General features: G+C 38.3%; 1 protein-coding gene across 41 annotated transcripts in view; it reads right to left on the bottom strand.

The window, feature by feature from the left end:
* NRXN3 (neurexin 3) overlaps positions 1-21,130 on the bottom strand; it is a 1,571,803-nt gene that overhangs the window by 161,039 nt on the left and 1,389,634 nt on the right. For all 41 annotated transcript variants that reach the window (XR_006705193.1, XR_006705194.1, XR_006705195.1 and 38 more), the window contains one exon: positions 20,812-20,983. Coding sequence is in view for 38 of the 41 variants with exons in the window: in XM_045451709.1 (XP_045307665.1) it covers positions 20,812-20,983 (172 nt within the window). In the remaining 3 variants the exon portion in view is untranslated. The remainder of the gene's footprint in view (positions 1-20,811; positions 20,984-21,130) is intronic.

The raw sequence follows: 21,130 nt of genomic DNA, 5'->3' as shown, positions 1-21,130 counted from the left end.
ACATATGACCCCTTCCAGATCCCCCCAGGTGCCTTTTATTCTTATCACTTATTTCCTCCTTGAGGCAAAAGCCACAGTGTTATTTTGGGGTCATTCTTCCCTGTGATTCATGCATCCCTGTGTCTTCTTGTGTCTCTTTAATCTGCTTCTTTCATTTCTTTCTAGCAACTTTCCTCTCTCCACTCCCTTTTCCCTTTCGTTCCTGTCATGCAGAGGAAATCAAACTCAATGTTTTTAAAGGCAGAATGCTAGAATATTTGGTAAAAAGAAAAAAAAAATATCATGCATGTGCAGTGTTCCTATACAGCTCAGAGGATAGGTAGGAAGTATGGAAGGACAACTTTAATGGGTAACAAATATAAACATTTTCATCCTCATCAATAGGAAAGTCACACCAATATCAACATGTCTGATGCCATGATAAACCGATGCTGTCGGAATTCTTCTGTTTAGATCCGATGGAACTGCTGGTATTTATAAATTATAGGTCTTCTAGACCAACCTCAAACCTTATACGTACAAATGAATATATTATTCCCAAGGGATCTAAAGACCACAATCACTGTATTGTGTACTACCCACCCTTGATCTGGTTAATATACTGGTTTGCAACACTTGTCTAAACAACCACATCATGGGACTGTCACACATGAGGCTTATTTCCCACTAAAACCCAGCACGATTTCTAACTGAATTGCTTTCTGCAAAGTTTTGGCCATCTTAGGGTCACGCAACACACTTTATGAACTTCAAAGCAGGACTTTAATTACACCCCATTAAATTTATTCATTTTTCTTTCATAGCAGCATTCCAACCTGATAAGAAAATGCTTAACTCTAGGCCTTTTGTCTCTTGTAGGAGACACATTTCTCAGCTTTATGCCATCTGCAAATTTGATAAGCATAACTTTGTGCTTTTATTCAAGACCCTGAAAAATTTACAGAATAGGATTTTGTGATGGCTTTAAAATGTCTACTAATTCTTTAAAACTCCTTTCTGTAAGACACGGGGCTTGATTCTCCAACCTTGCATGTGGGCTCTACTTAGTACTGACTCAATTCTAAAGAACAGCGTATGTTGGAAGTGACAGTGTGTGACTTGAGCGACTAGGTCAAAAAAGGCACTGTGACTTCTCTCCCTCATTTTCTCTCCCTCCCTCATTCTCCCTCTCCCTCTCAATACCCATTCTAGGGAAGCTAGTATTATATCATAAGGACACTTAAGCCCTTTGGAGAGACCTACATGTTCATGGACCTGAGGCTACCAGACCCTCCATGCCTGTGTAAATCTTGAGATGACTGCAGACCCAGTTGCGATCTTGATGTCAACTCATCAGCCACCTTGATCCAGATCCACTCAAATAAGTTGCTACCAAATCCTGACCTACAGAAACTGTGGGATGGTAAGTTTTTGTTGTTTTAAGCCACTATGTTTTGGGGTGATTTGTTACACAGCAATAGACACAGGGAACTAAAAAGCTTCATCTGACTGTTTCAGTTCAACTAGAGGCAGATCTTCTTAAGATACTGTCATAGCTCTCTTGATATTATACTCTTCCAGGGAAATGAAGATACACTGTGTCTATAACATTCTCTCATCTCCCAGTTTGCTAATGTCATCCAAAGGGAATTAGACTAGTTTGGTAAGACTTGTTTTGATGAGCCCATGTTAGTCCTTAGCCATGATCAGATTCTTTGTTAAATACAGTTAAATGCATAATGATTTTTCTGTTACACAAAACACTTGAGAATTTGTGTGTATCAGTCTCAAGTTTAAGAGATTCATCCTTCTTTATAATGTAAAATTTGGGACACTTTGCCCAACCTAGGTTTCTCGTCTGACTGAGCAGACATTTTTTTTTTAATTTTTTTTTTTTCAACGTTTATTTATTTTTGGGACAGAGAGAGACAGAGCATGAACGGGGGAGGGGCAGAGAGAGAGGGAGACACAGAATCGGAAACAGGCTCCAGGCTCTGAGCCATCAGCCCAGAGCCCGACGCGGGGCTCGAACTCACGGACCGCGAGATCGTGACCTGGCTGAAGTCGGACGCTTAATCGACTGCGCCACCCAGGCGCCCCATGACTGAGCAGACATTAATGGGGGCTTGGGTTCAATTCCTTAAGCATCAGGGAAATTATACATCTAAGACCCAGAGATTTGGACTCCCGTGAGAAACTCTATTACCATTTCCTCAGAGTAAAGGAGAACTGGATTTCCCTATTCATTTGTGTGTACTGGCCTTTACATTCCTTTTTTCCCCCCCAGCTTTTACACTCTGAGGGAAATTTTCCTTTCTAGATGACGTGTTGGTGACAGATGATGTGTAAGGGTGAAGGGGTGGGCTTGAAGGGAAGGATATACAACCACAGAGATCCTGTTAAGCAAATGTTGTTATGTTTTATAGTTTAAAATGCTGCTTCTGGGAGTAGAGTTCTTTGAACTTACAGTTTATATTTTGGGAGAAGGGGTGTACAATATTAAGGTGGAAGGGATTTCAAAGATTATCTAAGAAATATATTTTCCCTATTTGAATGTTTCTCAACCTACCCACTTAAAATGTCACTGGAAATAGGACTCCTAGCATAGGCAAGCATCAGAGAGTACAGATTTTAAAGATAACCCTCCCCCCCATCAAAGGTATTAATTAAAGAATTGTCTGAACTCCTATTTGTTTGGTTAGATGGCATTTCCGAGGCTTTTCAAAAAAATGAACCAGTTGGCAGCCACGCATCATTTGGTGCAAGATTCAAAGGTCAGATATACACTACTGCAATGTGGTACAAGAATCAAAATTTTCCCCGGGAGGAAATGACCTCAGGGAATGCAATAGTTGTAGTATATCTTGAATTCATACAATGCCTCGTTAACTCTACTTGGCAAATTAATTCAAATTGATTTGTTTATGAGAATTGCAGCATGGCCCCAAATCTGGCTATAAACAAAGGGTAATGATAAACAACGCATGGAGCTCAGAGAAAATGTCTAGAGAAAATTATAGATCAGCAAGGGGACTGTTTTTATAGCATAACTATCTTTGCTAAAAAGAAAAAAAAAGGTGCGGGGGGGGGGGGCGGTGGGGAGGGGAGAAGAAAAGCAAAGGAAAAAAATGAACCGGACAACACAGCCTATACAAGAAAACTCTTTTCATAAATAACACCAATATATCACAAATACTCAAAACAAAAGCAGATAAAGTATTTGAAAGTATCCAAAGGGAATATAAAAACAAGATTAAAATTTTAAAAAATGGACATTTAATTTTTAAAAAAGCAATTAACTCAATTTAGGCACAGTGATAAGACATGTTGAGGAAAATAAAAAAAGAAGAAGGCAGCCATATGATATGGCAGTTAGAGCCAAGATTAATTCCAAAGTGTCATACTTTAAAGAAAAAAAGTAGGGAGGGGACAATTCCTCAGTGAAAGCCACTAGTTTACAACTTCACATCGAGTCCTGAATTTAGGGTTGAGAGAACGAATGTGTAAGGAAATACAATTACAGCTGTGACAACCTTTCCCAAGCTTCCTACTAAAGCTCTCTGAAAAATAGCTACAGTTCCATTCTGATATCCACGCCCCGTTGCAATGAGACGTTGTCACTCCGCCCATCAGAGCTTTAGTCTACTTTTCTACCCCTTGATTCTGGGTTGGCCCTGACACTTGCTTTGTTTGGCACAGGGCACATTAGCAAACAGGATGTAAGCGGAGTTTTGAACAGCCTTGGCATGATAGTGCTGCCCTCTCACCCTGCTGAAGCCCGAGACTGCCATATCAAGAAAGCCAAAACCAGTCTCAGCTCCTGGAGGATGAGAGATCATGAGAAGAAAGACCCCAGCCATCCAAGCCACTCCTCCAGTTTAGCTGAGGCCCCAAACACGTGAGGGAGGCCGTCAAGACCATCCAGCTCCATCCAAGCCAGCCGAAAAACACACCTATAAGACACATGAGCCAATCAGTAACAAAGGTTTGGAACGATTCTGTTATTCAGATACAGCCAGGGAGATGGGAAATCCAGCAAGGACTGGGAAGCAGAGATTGGGTAAATGAAGCAGCTTCCTGTGTGAGGGTTTCCATCAAGGACCAACAGAAAGAGGGGGAGGTGCTCAGCTGCTATCTGTGGAGTCAGAGGAGCTTGTGTGGTACAAGCCTTAGGGGTCCTGGAATGGAGACAGGGAGGCATCAGGAAGGACCTGCCACCTATATTTAGCCCTCTTGTTCATTCTTAAGAGATAATTATCTATTCGAAGGAAAGGGATGCAGTAACACAGCTCCTCAGAGGAGAGGGACAGGTCAGGAAGCTGAGGAAGCCGGGACAAGGCAGGAAAACCAGAGAAGCACTGATACTTCTCTGGTCCCCATTTCTAGCTTGGACCAGATTAAGAGTGGGAGGGTGGTGGGGCTGACTCTAGAGGTAACAAGGGGCTATTCAGCAACTTACGTAACCTCCTGTCATCACTATTCAAATGAGGGGTAGATAGAGGCTTGTAAGAAAAAACAGGCTGGACTTAATGGCAAGATGTTCTGGAACTGTAGCCCCTACCTACCAATGGATTTTTTTTTTTTCTTTTACTCCGTAAAGGATTCCATGGGGAATAGAAAAGGACTGCCTTTTTTTCTGAGCTAACATTGCCTTTACTCCCATCCCTTACTCCAACCTTCGAACCAAAGCAAACCATTGATGTTCCTGCAGGATATGAATAATCACTGGTTACAAATAGCGTTCCTGAGGCTTAGAATAGAAAGATCTGCTTCACCACACTCCCTACTAATACAAGACAATAAAAACAAAGCAAAACACTGAATTGAAGACCAAAACCAGACAAAACAACATTCCCACCTTGCAATTTTGGCTTTTAAAAAGCAGGCCCTGCCTCTTCAACTCCTTTTAAAGCTAATGGATCAGCGAAAAGTGACCTTCATAAACTCACTGAGGAGAGTTTAGAAGTTATTTTTCCAGGACTTAATAGCTGGTGTCAGAATTGTATTACGTTAGCATGGCAGTTGGATTGTAGAGAGAAGCATCAAAACAATCAAAATCTAAGGATTAAATAAAGAGTAAGAACAACTAACATCTAGATGTTTTGACTGACAACTCCAATGACACATAGTTGTCAATAATTACAAGTATGTCATGTTTTAAGTCACAACTCAAATATTAGTTCAAATTGTAAATGTATTGGCCAGAATAGCAATTTCTTAAAAGAAAATTAGTTTTTTTTAATACTTTTAAGAAAGTGGTCAACAATTCTGCAATATTATCCATACATTTAAAATATTTACCTAGAACCCAGACTCCTCTATCTTGCAAGTGAATATCAGTTCTTGAGGGCATGTTTTGTTGCTGTTGCTATTGTTTGGTATGAAACTACAATCACCTTACAAACAAGATTTAAAGAAAAATCTTTTCACACCATCCTACTTCCACAATCCCTTTTCTAACACAGAGTGACATGAAATACTGACACATATTAAGTGCTCAAGAATATTCATGAAATTGATGACTAGACTACTGCTACCTCAAACAGAGGCAGGTGCTCTGACTCCAATAAATTATTCAGTTATTATCTTTGAAAGTTTAAATGATTACCAAGGTTCTTATAACCTCTTAAAACCTACAAATTTGAAATATATTAATAAAATATTAATAACTCTCCCTTCTTTTAACTATTTAATATAAAATATTAAATAACATGATATTAAATCTTGGTATCTGAGGACTATCTAAAGATCATTAGGCTATTTTATGCTTCAACATATTTATTTGTGCTGACGCAAATGCAAGGTTTTTAGTATTTACCCATTGATGTGTGTGTGTGTATCCTGTGTAGAGAGAATTTATAAATATCTCAAAGGAAAGAATGTCTTCATATATTCTCCATAGAACTTTGCACCTTTCCATAAGAAACAGCTCCTAGATATCTGTAAGAAAAAAAATATCTAGGATTTAAAGAAATGACTGAGAATAATTTCAAATGACATTCCTAGTGATAATGGAGTTGAACAAAAATGCTTTTCAAGCCAAAGAGGAGAAATAAGACAGATCTATTTTCTTGGTAGAAGAAAGGCAAACTGTATCATCTGTAACATTGCAAATTATACTAGTCAAATTAGAGTAGTCCGTTTGTGTAGAAATTTCTGAACCAACCAAGAAAATGTACCAGAAGATCTAGTATTATCACCAATCTAATTGCTAAGTTCCTTTGAATTTTACTCGTTCAGAAACCCCACTTTTATCTTTGCAATAATGACCCAAGATATTAAAAGAAGGCCCTTGAGTGACTCGATTTGCCTACTGAAGTTCATGCAGTGTCTGCTGATGCCTCATTGCTGTCTTGTCAAAAAGCACTGAGAACATGACTAAGTATAAGGCACAATTAGGACCAGAGATGAAACAGGTGAGAGAAGCACATGCAGTTTTCTTGTTTTGATGTTTTCATTTTGGATTATCAGGGATGGTGGCTTATTTTAAATCACATTGGGATCCTTACAGGTTTTTAGATTTCTGAACAGGGATTGCAATTTCCCATCTAACCAAATTCAGGGATGCTGTCCAAAGATGTATCTTATTATTTTTTTTCTTTCCAAGATTTATATCTGGGTGTGACTCTGAAAGGGAACCTAGACACAGTGATTAGTAAATAAATAAATTTCTTCCTTAATTATGCTGTTTGATTTAAATATGTTCTGATTGAGGGGCACTTGGGTGGCTTAGTTGGTTAAGAGATCAATTCTGTTTCAGCTCAGGTCTTGGGCTCATGGTCTGTGAGTTCAAGCCCCATGATGGGCTCTGAGCTGACAGTGCAGAGTCTGCTGGATATTTTCTCTCTATCCTTCTCTCTCTGCGCCTCCCTGCTCAAGCTTGCAATCTCTCTCTCTCTCTCAAAATAAATAAATAAGTTTAAATAAAAAAATATATATATATATATTCTGATTGAATAATGGTCCAATTCCTATTTATTATTCACTTCCTAGTACAAAGATTTATAGAGATGGATGCTTAATAAATACTTACACAGAAGGATCTGCATGGTTTCTGTTAACAAAGGAATGCAGATACTAGGGTTGCTTCTGTCCCTAGAAGTTGGCTGTGACAATTCGGATTTCAGGTGTTAGTACCCATTTAAAAGGCAGTGAGGTTTGAAGGTACACAATTACTGCTCAAACTCTTGAGCAGTTAACAGTTCACTTGTTCAAAGTAGCTGCCGTGGAGGGGAGTGACACAAATCAAGAAATCAAAGCCACAAGCAAGAGGAACAAAGTATACTTATATTGATTATTCTCATTGACCAGAAAAAATTAAAGCAACTACCACCTGACAGAATGATGCAGCTATGTAATTATACAGCCACAGAATGAGCTGGATTTACTGACTGAAAAGTTCATTAATGTTTTGGCCTGAGTGTTTATTGGTGACCTCTACAACTACTAGTGCATTTCAACCAGATCACTAGAAGGTAGGGCTTGGAAGAAGCGTTGTGGATGAATTTTGTACAGCTACTGGGGATGGGAATAAGGCCAGAGAATTGTCGTAAAGGCCTGGGATCAGGGTTGGTCAGGACTCTGAGTCAATGTGTTGGCAAAGCACCTTGCTCAGTTCAGTGGCCTTATTTCAAGAACAGATCTGTTAAGAGTATTTCAAAATTCCCTTTATGGACCTTCTTGGAACTCAAAATTCTCTGAGGTCTTAGTAGAAGAAAGCCACAAAATGAAGCAAGACTGTTAGATTTCACTTGGTTTCTCCCCTCTAGGAGATCTCAATTGCCCCCTGGGAGCAATATCTTCTTTTCCATGTATTAGCTTCATTTTTTTTCCTCTGGAGGTCCAGCTCCACCCTCACCACACAGAAAATTCAGTAAAATTCCGGCTATTCATTTTGAAAGTCTAAAAGCATTTTGGTTCTATTTCAGTTTGTACTTCACTTATATAAATTCCTATTTTATTTGAAATAGTCAACAGCTCACAACAGTTTTATATAGGTTTGAAAATGACCTACTAAGTATTTCTAAACCTTGGCTGTCTGAGAAGATTTTAGATTTATTTTTACTCTACATATATATCTATGTCAGATCTATATTTAGTTATTTTTTAAACTTTCATGGATGCCTGAATGTTCTTTTTCTCTTCTATCATTTTGTCTAAGTACACTGGGAAATTCACTCTTCAAGACCTATAGTGAATCATCTCAAATAAGATTTAATTGTGACAACAAAGAAAATTTCCCAGTAAAATTTCAAAAGCTTTTCATAATAAAAAAATCTGTTATATTTGGATTTTATTTAAAATGAAATTAAGTATATTAAAATTTCTTTAAGTTTATTTATTTATTTTGAGAGAGACAGAGACCGTGTGAGTAGGGGAGGGGCAGAGAGAGAGGTGGCTTAACTGACTGGGCCACCCAGGTGCCCCGAAATTAAGCATATGTAATGCTTGTAATGGATACTCTTTACCTTGGTGTACACTGTTGTATATACACAATGGAATCAAAAGTCTCCAATAATTTCAGCACAGATGTGCAGTTTCACATTTATTGAACACCTGCTATATTGCCACTTTGAGTCAAAAAAAAAAAAAAGAGGTGGGGGGAATTAATAGATTCCCCCACTGTGACTACTTTGCTTGGGTGGTAGAGAGCAACATCTGGTGGTATATGCTTTCTACTCTGAGAGTGGAAACTTTGACTCTTATTATAGTCAATACTGAGGTCAGAAAAATGTGAAGGGGCTGCCATTTTCTATTAGTAAAATCTGGTCTTCCTTAGTTTGATTTTTAAAAATTTAAACTTGTGCATGCTATGCATATACATATACATACACATATACATACATCTATAAAGTAGAATCTGGTACTTGTTCCTTTAATAAATAGAAACAGATTCTAAAATCTCTAGAAGTGAACAAAAAGAAATAAGCTGGATCACATCTAAGAAGAGTCCACCCTAGAAATGGCAGATCAATGGCCAAAAACAGAATAAAAGCATAAGTAGGAAGCTCCCAACAACCAGTTAGGGACAACCAATGCCAAGAAAATGAAAAGAAGGTTCTCTGGGACTCAGAAGATGGACATATCAGTGAGTGGGTAAAAGAACAGATAAATGCTAAGGGGTCAGGTGGAGCCTTTATGCAGAAGGGCTATGGAGAATAGGTTAGGGAAGCTGAGCGGGCTAAAAAAATAAATAAATAAATTCAAAAGAAAAGTATGCAACTCCCTTAAGAAGTGTGTGAGAAAGAGTGTATTTGGATCACTACCACTTACTGTTACAAGTAGAAGTAACAGAACTAGAGAAATATTAAGGCTTTTTTTAGTTTGTTATTTTCAGATCTTGTTCTAAGCAATGTACGACATAACATAAATGAAGGTAGAACTGAATCTGTGTCTTTGGTGTTCAGTTAAGAAAGCAGTGTATGGTTGGATTTTTGTTTAAGTACAGGTACATGGATTGTGTGTCCCACTTGTGTATTTCTTTATCCTGAATTAAACTCACCAGTGGGTCTACAGTACTCTACTTAACAATACTATCCTTATGTCTCTCAGATTTAACTCATCCACTTAGCGATTATCTTGTTCCCTTTATTCTTAACAGAGATAAAACAATCCACAAAATAAAGCTAATGGATCAGTAACAACAGAGCTATAGGCTTCAAAATATGCATGATCTAGATCGAGGACTCCTTAACTACAACCAATGGGTAAATCTGGCTTATAGTTTCTTTCTGTAAATTGTTTTATTAGAACACAGCACTGCCCATTTATTTATGTGTTGTCCAGGGTTGTTTTGCACAACAGCAGAGTTAAATAATTGCAACAAAGACCTCATAATTTGCAGAGCCTATAATTTTTATTATTTGGCCTTTTAGAGAAGAAGTTTCTCTAAATGAAGATATCAGGGGGGCGCATGGCTGGCTCAGTCAGAAGTGTATGTGACTCTTGATCTTGGGGTTGTGAATTTGAGCCCCATGTTGGGTGTAGAAAACGCTTAAATTAAATTAAAAAATAAAATAAAATAAAATAAAATAAAATAAAATAAAATAAAATAAAATAAATCAATCAGGTTTTCCATGCCTATGTTCAAATCCAAGTTGGCCTCATCACCTACTAGTTGTAGGATACTGGAGAGTATATTACTCAAACTCTTTGAGACTCTGTTTCCTCATCTCCAAAATGAGAATAATAATAGAATCAATTTCTAGGATGCTGTGAGAATTCAAGGTGATAATCCGTGAGCCTGACACAAAATAAGTACTATATCAGTGTCACGAATTATTAATTAACATTACTCCCCTAAAATCCCTTATTCAAGGATATGTTATAATATCCTCATACCCTTGTCCAGGATACACAGCTCTCACATACTTGCAGGCATTTGGAATGAAGATTTCACCATTGAACTCCGAGAAAACCACATTTCAATAATGTGATTAAAATGAAAACAAATTTAGTTTAATTAAACATTGAGACTGGCAATTGTGCATCAGGCAGAAACACATTTCTAGTAAATGTTTAATAATGTGATTACAGAGTGTACTGCATGCACTGGGATGTGGAAAACAATAGTAAATTTGCATGTGAATTTACCTCTGTCAGCCAAATGATTTTGAGCTCTATACACAATACAAACTGAAGTACCCCTAGGAAACAGATGGAAATATGGGGTAAGAGAAAGAGAGAGGAGTATAGGAACAAACAAAAATCTATATAGAATCCCAGTGTTGACACCTTCTGCACCTGTGACTGCAACAAATGTGATCAGCTCCCAGAACCTTGGCTTATTCTTCTATAAAAGAAAGAGATTAATACTTGTCTCCTGTAACCATTGGGCAGATCACACTAAGTGAAATAAGGTATGAACAATGGCTGCCTGTTCGTTCCTTCAGTGCGAATGTTGCAGGTTGTCATGTCACAGTTTATGCTTCTGTATGTCTAGGTAGGTAGGGGAGCAGAGTTGGTTAGCATTGTCCTAGAGAACCCTAGGTCACATCCCAAATTCGATCCCATGCTACTCCTATCTGGTCCTCAGGCTCCATCAGGTACTTATGTGTGCCACTGAATACAGATGTCACCTGCAGTGCCTTCTTATGCTACTTAGAACTGTAGGTACAATATGGTCTAGTGCACAGAAGCATTACATTTGCCTCCCAAGAGATACAGGCTTGAATTCCAGGTATTTGTGTACTAGCTTAAAACCCCGAGAGAGCTAACCTAACAGGCCTCCATGTTACCATTCATAAAATGTTGATAAAAATAGTCTCTTCCTCTTAGGGCTACTTTAGAGATTTAATATAAGTTTTAGCGTGATGCCTGGCACTTAATAACTGCATAATAAAATTTAAGTATGAAAATTATCTTGCTTGTGTATATGCCCTTCTCTTTCACTAGGCTATAAGATCCTTGAGGGCAGAGGCTTTGTTTTATTTCCCATCATCTACCCATCATTTGGCATGGATTCATATGCAAAGTAGGTTTTGAATTAATATTTGTTGAGTGGTGGAATGAATAAATGCATAATAAGAAGATCACTCCACTCAAACTCACCCTGTTGATGAGGATGGGGGATTAGCAACATCTCTTCTTAATAAAAGGCAACATCAGTTAGTGAAGAGACTTCTGAAGTGTCACTGCTGCTTGAAAATACAATATAAATTTTCTTCTGGCCCATTATCAACTCATTTCCAACATACAGTTTGATATAACCTTAGCTTTTGGCTTGAACTGTCATTTTCCACTTATATGCCTAAGTTCCCAATTGTTCTTCTGCAGCACCGTATATCAATCATTGGTATGTGGCAAACCCCTCCATCGAGGCACACGCAGAGCATCAGGGACTTACTGTAAGGCTATAAAAGTACCATGTGAAAAAGAAAGCATCTCATAAACCAAAGTAAGTATCAGTGGGAATCAAATCCAGTCCACATTCACTCCATGAACTGAAGATTAAAAGTGTCCCTTTGTCCTTGACTCATTCTCTCTTTCCTCCTCTGACCCTGCTTTGCTCCTTCTTCAGCCTGCTGGGGTATTGACAGGGATTTTAGAGGAGTGGAAAGTCTTTATCTCTTTGAGATGAGCTGCAATATGATTACAATCGATTGAGTGATTTACAGTTTAGAGTGCCTTTCATTACCCTCCGTGCTTTATAGAATTATAAATGACATACTGTGTGTGAATATATATTATTATTATTGGATATTTATGCACCGCCTTTCTATATGAAGCTCAATGTTCTTTTTAGACTTTAAATAACTACAGGGACCCTGCAACCTTGTGTAAGACTTAAACTGAAAAGACTGAAGTGGGAAATTTTTCTATAAATAAAGCTACACTCTTGGACAGGTCTTAGGGCATTTGATGTCCATCTAACTCTGGGGCAGAGAGAAAACAGTACAGGGTAGTTGCATTTTATGGTTAGGATAATGATTCTGAATTTTAATAATTAAGACCCATTTTGTAGACCAGAATTTCTATTTACTATCTAAACTGGAGCTTCTTGGTGACAATAGGAAAAATCAAACACAATTCACTTAGCCTGGTTTTGACATTATGCAATATTTGATGATTGGTTTAATTTGGAAGAATCTGTGTTAATTATAGATGCCTTGCATAGAGTGAGGTGTCATTAGTACTTTTATGTCACATTAATCTCAAGTGAGCATAATTTAAAAATCACATAAAAGGTGACCACACTGTATTTCTAATCTTGAAAGTGTTTGGTTTCATATGTACATGTACTCATTATTCACAGAAATTAAGAAATCCTTCTCTTTACGTATCTAGTTAAATGACCTTAATGGTCTGAAAGTGACCCTCAATTTTCTGTTTACTTCTCTCACTGAGTTCCTAGACTATAACATATATACCATTTAATGTATGATTAAGTAAATAATTAACATATGGCTTTTAATTTGTTAAATTCCATCTTCCCTTCTAAATCTCAAGGCAGTCTATGAAAGATGAGAAAAGCATGAACCAAGACCCAAGATGTGTACCTCATAAAGTCCTACAGAAGTTTCCAGAAACACTATTCTTTTGATGAACAACTCTCTATATCAAAAGCACTGCCCCATTTACAAATGAATTCTGGATAAATAATGTCTTTAGTCACTATAATTGCTGTCATATTATCTGGTGTAAATCTTCATAATGGTTACAAACTCCTTTGCGTGTTATTTAATTGTATCATAAATAACCTTGAGTCATGTGTTGGTTTAGTGTCTCAGGGACATGTGTCTTGTGTCCATGTGTCATGTGTTTATGAGTTCCTTTTCCCTCTATCCCAAATGTTCCCTTCCATAGGGTGTGTGTGCATGTAAACATATATGTGTATATAAATATGTTTGCGCTTGTGTGTGTATTCTTGTCGTTTTGTGGTGGTTATGTTTAATTTTAGCATTAGCCAAAAGCTCACAGTTTGCCTCGAAACGCTTATCAGCTTCTAAGAGACATTTACAGGGACAGGAAGACTCTAGGTTTGATAGCAGTAATTGTATTTAACTTGTAAGAGACGAGGCTATTTATCTTGTGGCTGGGAATTCACAGAAGAGAAAGGAAGGTTGCCTGATAAAACAAAAATTAAAGAAAAAAAATACTATGCACCCTCTCAAAACTCTCCTATCCCCCAAGCAAGACCATTAAACAGTAAAACAGACTTTCATCTAATAAAGCCCTTCCCATCCATGTAGAGATGGTGCTAGAAGGTAAAAGAGGATTGTGAAAAGAAAGAGGCTGCCAAAGTCCCCAAAGAACTAACCAATGTTGTGGAGCAAAGCAAATGTCATAAATGCCCAGGGAAATGCTAACTTGTAACTTGGCAGAAACTAGAGATTTAACCTGAGAGAAAAATTCTGTGAGCTAGTCAAGTACCTAAAGTCTCTGAACGGCTCCTAATCTAGGAAATGGGCATAAAATTAACAGCGATCTCAAGGGTTGTACCAAGGGTAAATAATATGTTATACCTGAAGTGGGAAGTAGGTAGGAAATGCTCAAAAAGGTTAGCCATCACCATCTGGATGAATTTGGTTGATGGTAGCATCTGCCATTTCTATATCTCTGGGATAACAATCCCATGATTCAAGTGGAGTGATTAACCAGTGATTGTACAATAACAAAATACATTAGGTGAGCTCAGAAGGTAAATGAAGGTAAATGCCCATGAGTTTATTGATGATGTAAATATTTACATTTATATAATAAGTAAAAGGAAATAAGAGAGAGGACTAGAAATATTCTAGTCCTGCACTGTCCAATATAAGCCATCAGCCACTAGCCTCATAGTGCTGGCCAGAGGACTGAATGTAAAAAATGTATTTAAATCCTCAGTGCTTAGGACATAATAATTGCTCAATAAAAATAAATTGTCAGGGTCTCAGTCATATCAGCTGCATTTCAAGTGTGGCTAATGTGGTTAATTAGTGGTTACCATGTTGAACAACCTTGTAGTCAGTCTGAAAGGAGAAAAAAGAGTCATTTTTAGCTTTCTCAATAACAGTGATTCTCAAACCTACCTGCATACAGAATGACCATGGGAGCTTTTTAAAACTACTGATGCCTGGACCAGTGTTTTTCAAAATTAACACTCCACGCGGATTACCTGAGTATCTTATTATAATGCAAATTCTAATTCAGTGGGTCTGTGGTGAGGCCCAAGATGCCCCATTTTTAACAAGCTGCTAGGTGATGTTGATGCTGCTGATCTAAGGACCACACCCCAGACCAATTAAATTAGATTACCTGAGACTGGGGCCTGAGAACTGGTAGTTTATAATAGTTCCCAGGAGAATCTCATTTGTAGCCCAGTTAAAGAACAGTGCTTCATAAAAAGATACAAATAAAAAAAGAAATCTACTGAAAAGATTTTGAACATTTTTAAAATAGTTTCATTAAAAAAATTATGTTTATTCTTTTTAGAGAGAGAGACAGAATGTGAGTGGGGAAGGGACAGAGAGAGAGAGAGAGACAGAGACAGAGACAGAGTCAGAATCAGAAGCAGGCTCCAGGCTCTGAGCTGTCAGCACAGAGCCTGAAGAGGGCCTCCAACTCATGAACTGGGAGATCATGACCTGAGCGGAAGTCTGATGCTTAACCAACTGAGCCATCCAGGCACCCCTAAACATTTTTTTTCACCAAAGACTAACCCCAACAAGTTACAAGTCCCTCATAAGTAGAAACTCACCTGTTTGTGACTCCTAATTCATTCCTGACAACAAGTTGAACTATTTAGCAGTCCAAGTATTCAGGATGCACTGGTTTGAGTGATTAATTGATACTTTTTGTGACCAAATGTTCGAAGAACTTATTTATAAGATGGTTTTTAAAATGTACCTAGCAGTGTTCAAACACATTCATTAAATGAGCCTCTCTCTAGTTGCCATTATATCTGTACAGTCTTGAAAACATGTTCCAATAGGGCTTTCCCTCTTGATTGTATTTACACTTGTTATTCCCCTTGCAAGACTTCACGATTGGTTTTTATTTTTCCTCCAGCTGAACTGAAAGCAACACTGGTCCTGAATGGATGAATGAGCAAGTAGATGGGGCTTGTTTTAATGCTTGCTTCGAATCTGGCAAGGCCTCAAATGTTTGCAGGCAAAGAGAAAGAAAAGGAATGAAAACCTCCTGGGTAGGAATTAATGAAAACCCAAGACCTGAGAAATTTCAGCATCATGTCAAGAACATAGACTTGTTTTTAACTCTTCAAAATCTCAATAATTGAAGATGAGATGTGGACAAAGAGATCTCTCTTATTGCATGTGTACTGTGTAAGCTATAAAAGGACAATAAGCATTTGAAATAAAATATGTTGGAGACTTTCCATAGCTCAGTGCTGTTCAGCCAGGGGTAACTGTGTCCCCCAGAGGACTCCTGGCATTGGAGACATGCTATTGGCCTCTAGTAGGCAAGTTAGGGAGGCTGCTAAACATTCTGCAATACAAAGGACAGCCCCCTGCAACAAAGAATTATCTAGCCGCAAATGTCAAGAGTGCCAAAGTTGAGAAACCCTAACTAACTGAACTGGTCCAGGCAGGCACTTCTACTTGAGAATATTTCTGGTGAAAAAATGAAAAACAAAAAACAAAACAAAACCCTAATAACCTAATGTTGGTATCAATAAAATCATGACTCTAAGAAATAGGAAAATGGGTAGGAAATTTGAATTAGTGCAATCTGAAGATCAGGATAGGAATCTTGGCTTTACTCCTTCAGCTGTGTGAATACTGGGTAAGTTATTTAGCCCCTCACAGCCTCAAATGTAATCTGAATATGGCTATGGTGGTAATAATACCAAACTTGGTCCCTCTCACAGGACAGAGTGATGCTCAAATGTAATAATGCATATGAAGGCACTTTGAGCATCACTAAGCACTATAACAATGTTTGTGCTTTCAATACTTATAAAGACAAGATTCTGTGGAATTTGACATATTCAAATATGAAGAGTTTTCTAATCTACTGTCCTAGAAGAAGAACCACTTCAACATCCTTTTGAACCTCTTCTACATCTTTCATGTTCTGAGCTGGGTGGTCAGACATTTAAGCTCAGGTCATCAGGGAGCATTTTACTGACTGGAAAAGGGGAATCCAATCAAGAGCCCTTCCAATGAGTTGGCATGTAATATCAAGAAAAAAAGAAAAGCAATGGATACTCTGGTCTCAGCACCATCTGCAGTGGGAAAAGAGAAAGTCCTATACATCAGAGCTGCTTCTCAGGCTTCAGTTTCCAGGAAGCCTGTCTCTGACCTAAAAGGCCTCTTACTGCATGCACCCTGCTCAGGGTTCTAGTAGCCCCAGTGACATAACCAGCCACCCAGGCATGGCAGAGAGGATCTTTAACAATCCCAGTCAGCTCAGCCTCCCGGGTTGCCTGGAGCTGGGGCTAAAATTAATCCCTCACGCTTAACTCACCTTTCACCTCCCCTCTCTTGTCCCCACTACTGCATTGTGTCAAGACAGTAATCAGAGGCTTTATAAGGAACATTTGTCAGCACCTGGATGCCAGCTCTGGGCTGATTCTTCTTTTATTTCCCTCTCCTGTTCCTTAGCCTTTTCTATTTTCAGGTTCAAAGAAAGAAGTTGCTTTTGAGTTCTATCCTGAGAATTAAGTGATATCAGATCCCAATGGCTATAGAACGACTTTCATTTTGGATCCTTCCTGATTCACAAAGAGTCAATACCGCATGCCCTGGACCCAGCTGGTTTCTAAATATTTCACAGTGGGATGTTTCAGTAGAGCCACATAAAATCCTATGAATGTCCATGAGAAGATTTTGGAGTTGACCCATTCATCGTGATACACAGGGACCTGTTGGGCAGGAACACTTCCTGAGAGCATGCCCTCAAAATGAGATAACTTATGTGAATATGCTGTAGGAGCTCTTCCATATTTCTTTACTGTTTAGACATTAGCAAGAGACAAGTAGCACAACTAAAGTCCTTTTGATGGTTTCTATACTTATCACAGTGAATGAAATAGGATAGCTTGGGAAAAGAATACATCACTTTTGTAGAAATTGTGTCAAGCTTGCCTGACCAGATGTCTTTTGTTCCTGGATGCCCAGATACAGGGCGTATTTTAATCTCATGGTTTAATATAAATTAAACCTTGCCAGATTGCTCTAACGATGCTTTAAATTTAGTTAAGAGGATCCTTTCAGTAGCAGAGGGAGAGAAAGAAGATATCCAAAAATCAAAAGGTGACCACTCCTATGGAATCGAGCGGAACATAAGACTAGAATGTTTCAAAGGTAAAATGTTTCCAGGGTAAAATAAACATTTACCCTTTAAAAAAATTAAAAATAGTTTTGGACTTTCTAACGCCATTTTCCAATCTAGGCAATGAAGTATGATGGTCACTCCTTCAAATACTCAGTCTTCCTTCAACTGCTTCATGGAAGCATATTGTCCCTGTTGTCAGGAGGACAGCTTGGACTCATTACAAATGAGTCTTTCAGCACAGCTCAAGAAACCTTTTCTTTTCAAAAGGATCTTTGACTCCACATCTTACAATAACCACCTCTGCGTGGTGATTGGTACTGACCTATGTAATAGGACACTTAAAAAAAAAAAGAATAAATTTAAGATGACACAAGAAGAGAGATGCTCATTTCTATCCATGCATTTTTCAAAATATTCCCCCACAAAATATTTTGTGGGAGCAATAGTGGAAATTGTGCCCAGTTAAGAATGGGAGAATATGGTCTTTCACATTTACTGTGTGACTTTAGGAAAGACACAGCATCTCCCTGAGATGGGCACAGTGGGTTGTTTAATAGTCAGTGAAGTGATCTGTTTGAGTGAATACCTAACAGTCAAAAAAATGCTACCCAAATGGTTGATCATTCTCATAGCTAACATTCATTGAGTACTGAATTAAGTAACAGAGTATTAGGTTGAACAGTTTACATGTATTCAACTCAATCTTCATGTTAGCCCTGGAAAGTATTACCATAATCCCATTTTACAGACTAGTTAACAGAGGTTGGGAGGTTAAATAACTTGCCCAAGGTTACTGGTAGGAAGCTGGATCCACAAATAGGAAAAATACATACTTAGAGAACAAAACAAAATAGTAAAAAATGAGAATGTGGGGAGAAAGAATGTATTTTTAAAGCATAACGTGACAGAGAAGAAAAATCATATGTGTTAGAAATTCTTACACACTTACTTTATGGTACAGTGTTATTGTATTTTGAATTACATGTGGGGAGAGGCACTAAATATTTCATTGCTTATGGCATTTCAAAATCTTAATCTAGCCTGCCTTAGACTAACAGATGACCAACTCCAGCCACTTGACTCCAAAGCCCATACTTATAACTGCCATACTGTATCATGCTCTGTAATAATAATACTTATTATTACTAAATAACAGTTACCAAGGATTACCAGTAACAATTGTTTTCAGTGGTAAGCAATGACATTAAAGAAAGGTTTATTCTGTTTTGAAAACATAGTAAGCAACCCATAATTTGGAACTAAAGATACAAAGAGATAGGCACACAGCAAGGGTCACTGGTTTTCTTACATATCTGTGGTTATGAAATGGCCATTAAAGAGTCTTCAGCAAACTTCTGGGTTCTACACTGGCTCAGGGCAAGTGGTTAATATAAATTTAGAAATCTTTGAAATTCCTAATAGAAACACAACAAATCCTACAGCACTACCAGTGGGGCCAATGATAACATGCATGGAGAAAGAGCGATGTTTCCATTGAGCAAATGAGCAGCTTTTAAGATCTCAGGCTATTTTGATTCCCCTGACCACCCATCCCCCAGAGTTTAACCACAAAACATTTAAAAATCAGGTCTCTTAGTGTGTAGCAAATTTGGATGATGATAAGAATTCATAGTAGCTGCTAATACTTCTGGCTCTCTTCAAAGGCTCAAAGATAAATGCATGAGGTCATTTTTGTGCCTTAATCTAACAAGTGCTAAGGGTATGACAAGAGACTCCCAGTAAAGGCTGAGCTGGCTATTGTACGGAGACTGACATGGAAGATAAATGGGTCGGTGAGGCTTTTTATTTCAATAACTTGGGAGTCTTGTATGCTGTTTGTAGATGCTCTCATGATTCTTAAAACATAGGAAGACTCTGGCTATGGGATGGGAAACAGTAGCACAATTACTTCTGATTGGTTTTTTAAAGAAAATGAATCCTGAATTGGGCATGAAAACAATCACAGCCCTCAAGTCATTCAAAATTCTTGGGCCACAAATAGGTAAATTTACTTGATGCATATCTCCAAAGTGTGATAATTATTAGCTACGAAGCTCTTAAACTTCTGGAAGTGTGTTTTGGGTTTCCTTCCTCTGTGCTCACTCCACTAATTGACAGGATGGCAGTGAGAGAATTATGGGGTAGAGTTTGAAGTGTAGGAGACAGAGTAAAACATAGCATCATGCCCACACTAGTGAAAAATTCAGTATTCTGAGCTATTCTCTTGCATCCAGGTGATGATACAATTGTGGAACAAAGGCCCTTCGCCACAGTATTTTCCCTTCTACTCCTGGAACTTTTACGATCAGAATTGAGGGCCCTTTTCCTGGGAGAAGTGAGAGATGAGAGGGAAAGCTAATGGATCATTTGAATGATCTCTTTAAAAGAAAGCGACCTTTCCTCCCTTTGCCCTTGATTTGGCCATCTGGCTCTGGGAGTTTGTTGGCAAATGCTCCTTGACCATAAAATTTAAACAGATGATTAACCCCTCTCCCTCCCACACCAGTATGCTTGCTGTTAAAATGCCTACTAGGACCACTCTCTGAATTATCAAGGAAGGTTTAGTGTAAATGAAAGAAAAAATTGGCCAAGTCAACCAGATGAATGAAACTCCACTCTCAGTTTTTCTCTCATTATTACCCTGACTTGATGGTCATCATTCTAAGTTTAGTAAACTTCATTTTACAGTGTTTATGAAATCTCTGACCATCTGTATCTTCAACTTCATCTGACTAAATGCCACCACAGAGTCCAGATCTCAAACTGATTATCCTGTGATTATCAACAATAGCTCCTGATAGAGAAGCCACCCCTTCCCTCCATTGGTCATCATTCGCAATGCCCCGGAAAACCTACAGTAATCATCTTTAGTATGAGCCAGTCAGGCAGTATTCCTCAGGTTAACCTACAGTGTTCAGTGCACAGTTAGTAAGTCTCCAGAAGCTCCCTACACTGAACCAAGCCCTACAGGAATACCTTATCTTCTCATACATGAATGTGTGCTTAATATCCAGTGTTTCATGATTTGGTGACAGTTATGAGAAATCAACACTTAGAGTAAGAATGGGAGAGCAAAAGATGGTATGTGGTCATTGACAGTAAAGCATGTACCTGTGGGATAATGCTCATTCACTGGCCAGTTGTCCACCTGAAGTGTGGCATTGCCGCCGTTCCTGGTGAAGCGCACCACGTGGTATTTACCATCATTTACAGGGGTTCTCTCCTCTTTGATGGAGATGTCAACTGTGCCAATATTGAAGACAACTCCAATTTTCCCCTGTTCCTGTGATAAAGAAACACAAAAGGCATAGTTATCACCAACCATAAGGTTTTCTCCCTTTAAAGTTGATCCTCCAACTAACAATAAATCTGTAGGTACCCAGAGGGAGCTGTCAGCATGAAGTTAACAATAGTATCCCACATTTCTCCA

Source organism: Leopardus geoffroyi, chromosome B3, assembly GCF_018350155.1.
Source record: "Leopardus geoffroyi isolate Oge1 chromosome B3, O.geoffroyi_Oge1_pat1.0, whole genome shotgun sequence".
Classification (NCBI taxonomy): domain Eukaryota; kingdom Metazoa; phylum Chordata; class Mammalia; order Carnivora; family Felidae; genus Leopardus; species Leopardus geoffroyi.
The sequence above is the reverse complement of the archived record's forward strand: the minus strand, read 5'-3'. Positions and strand labels throughout refer to the sequence as shown.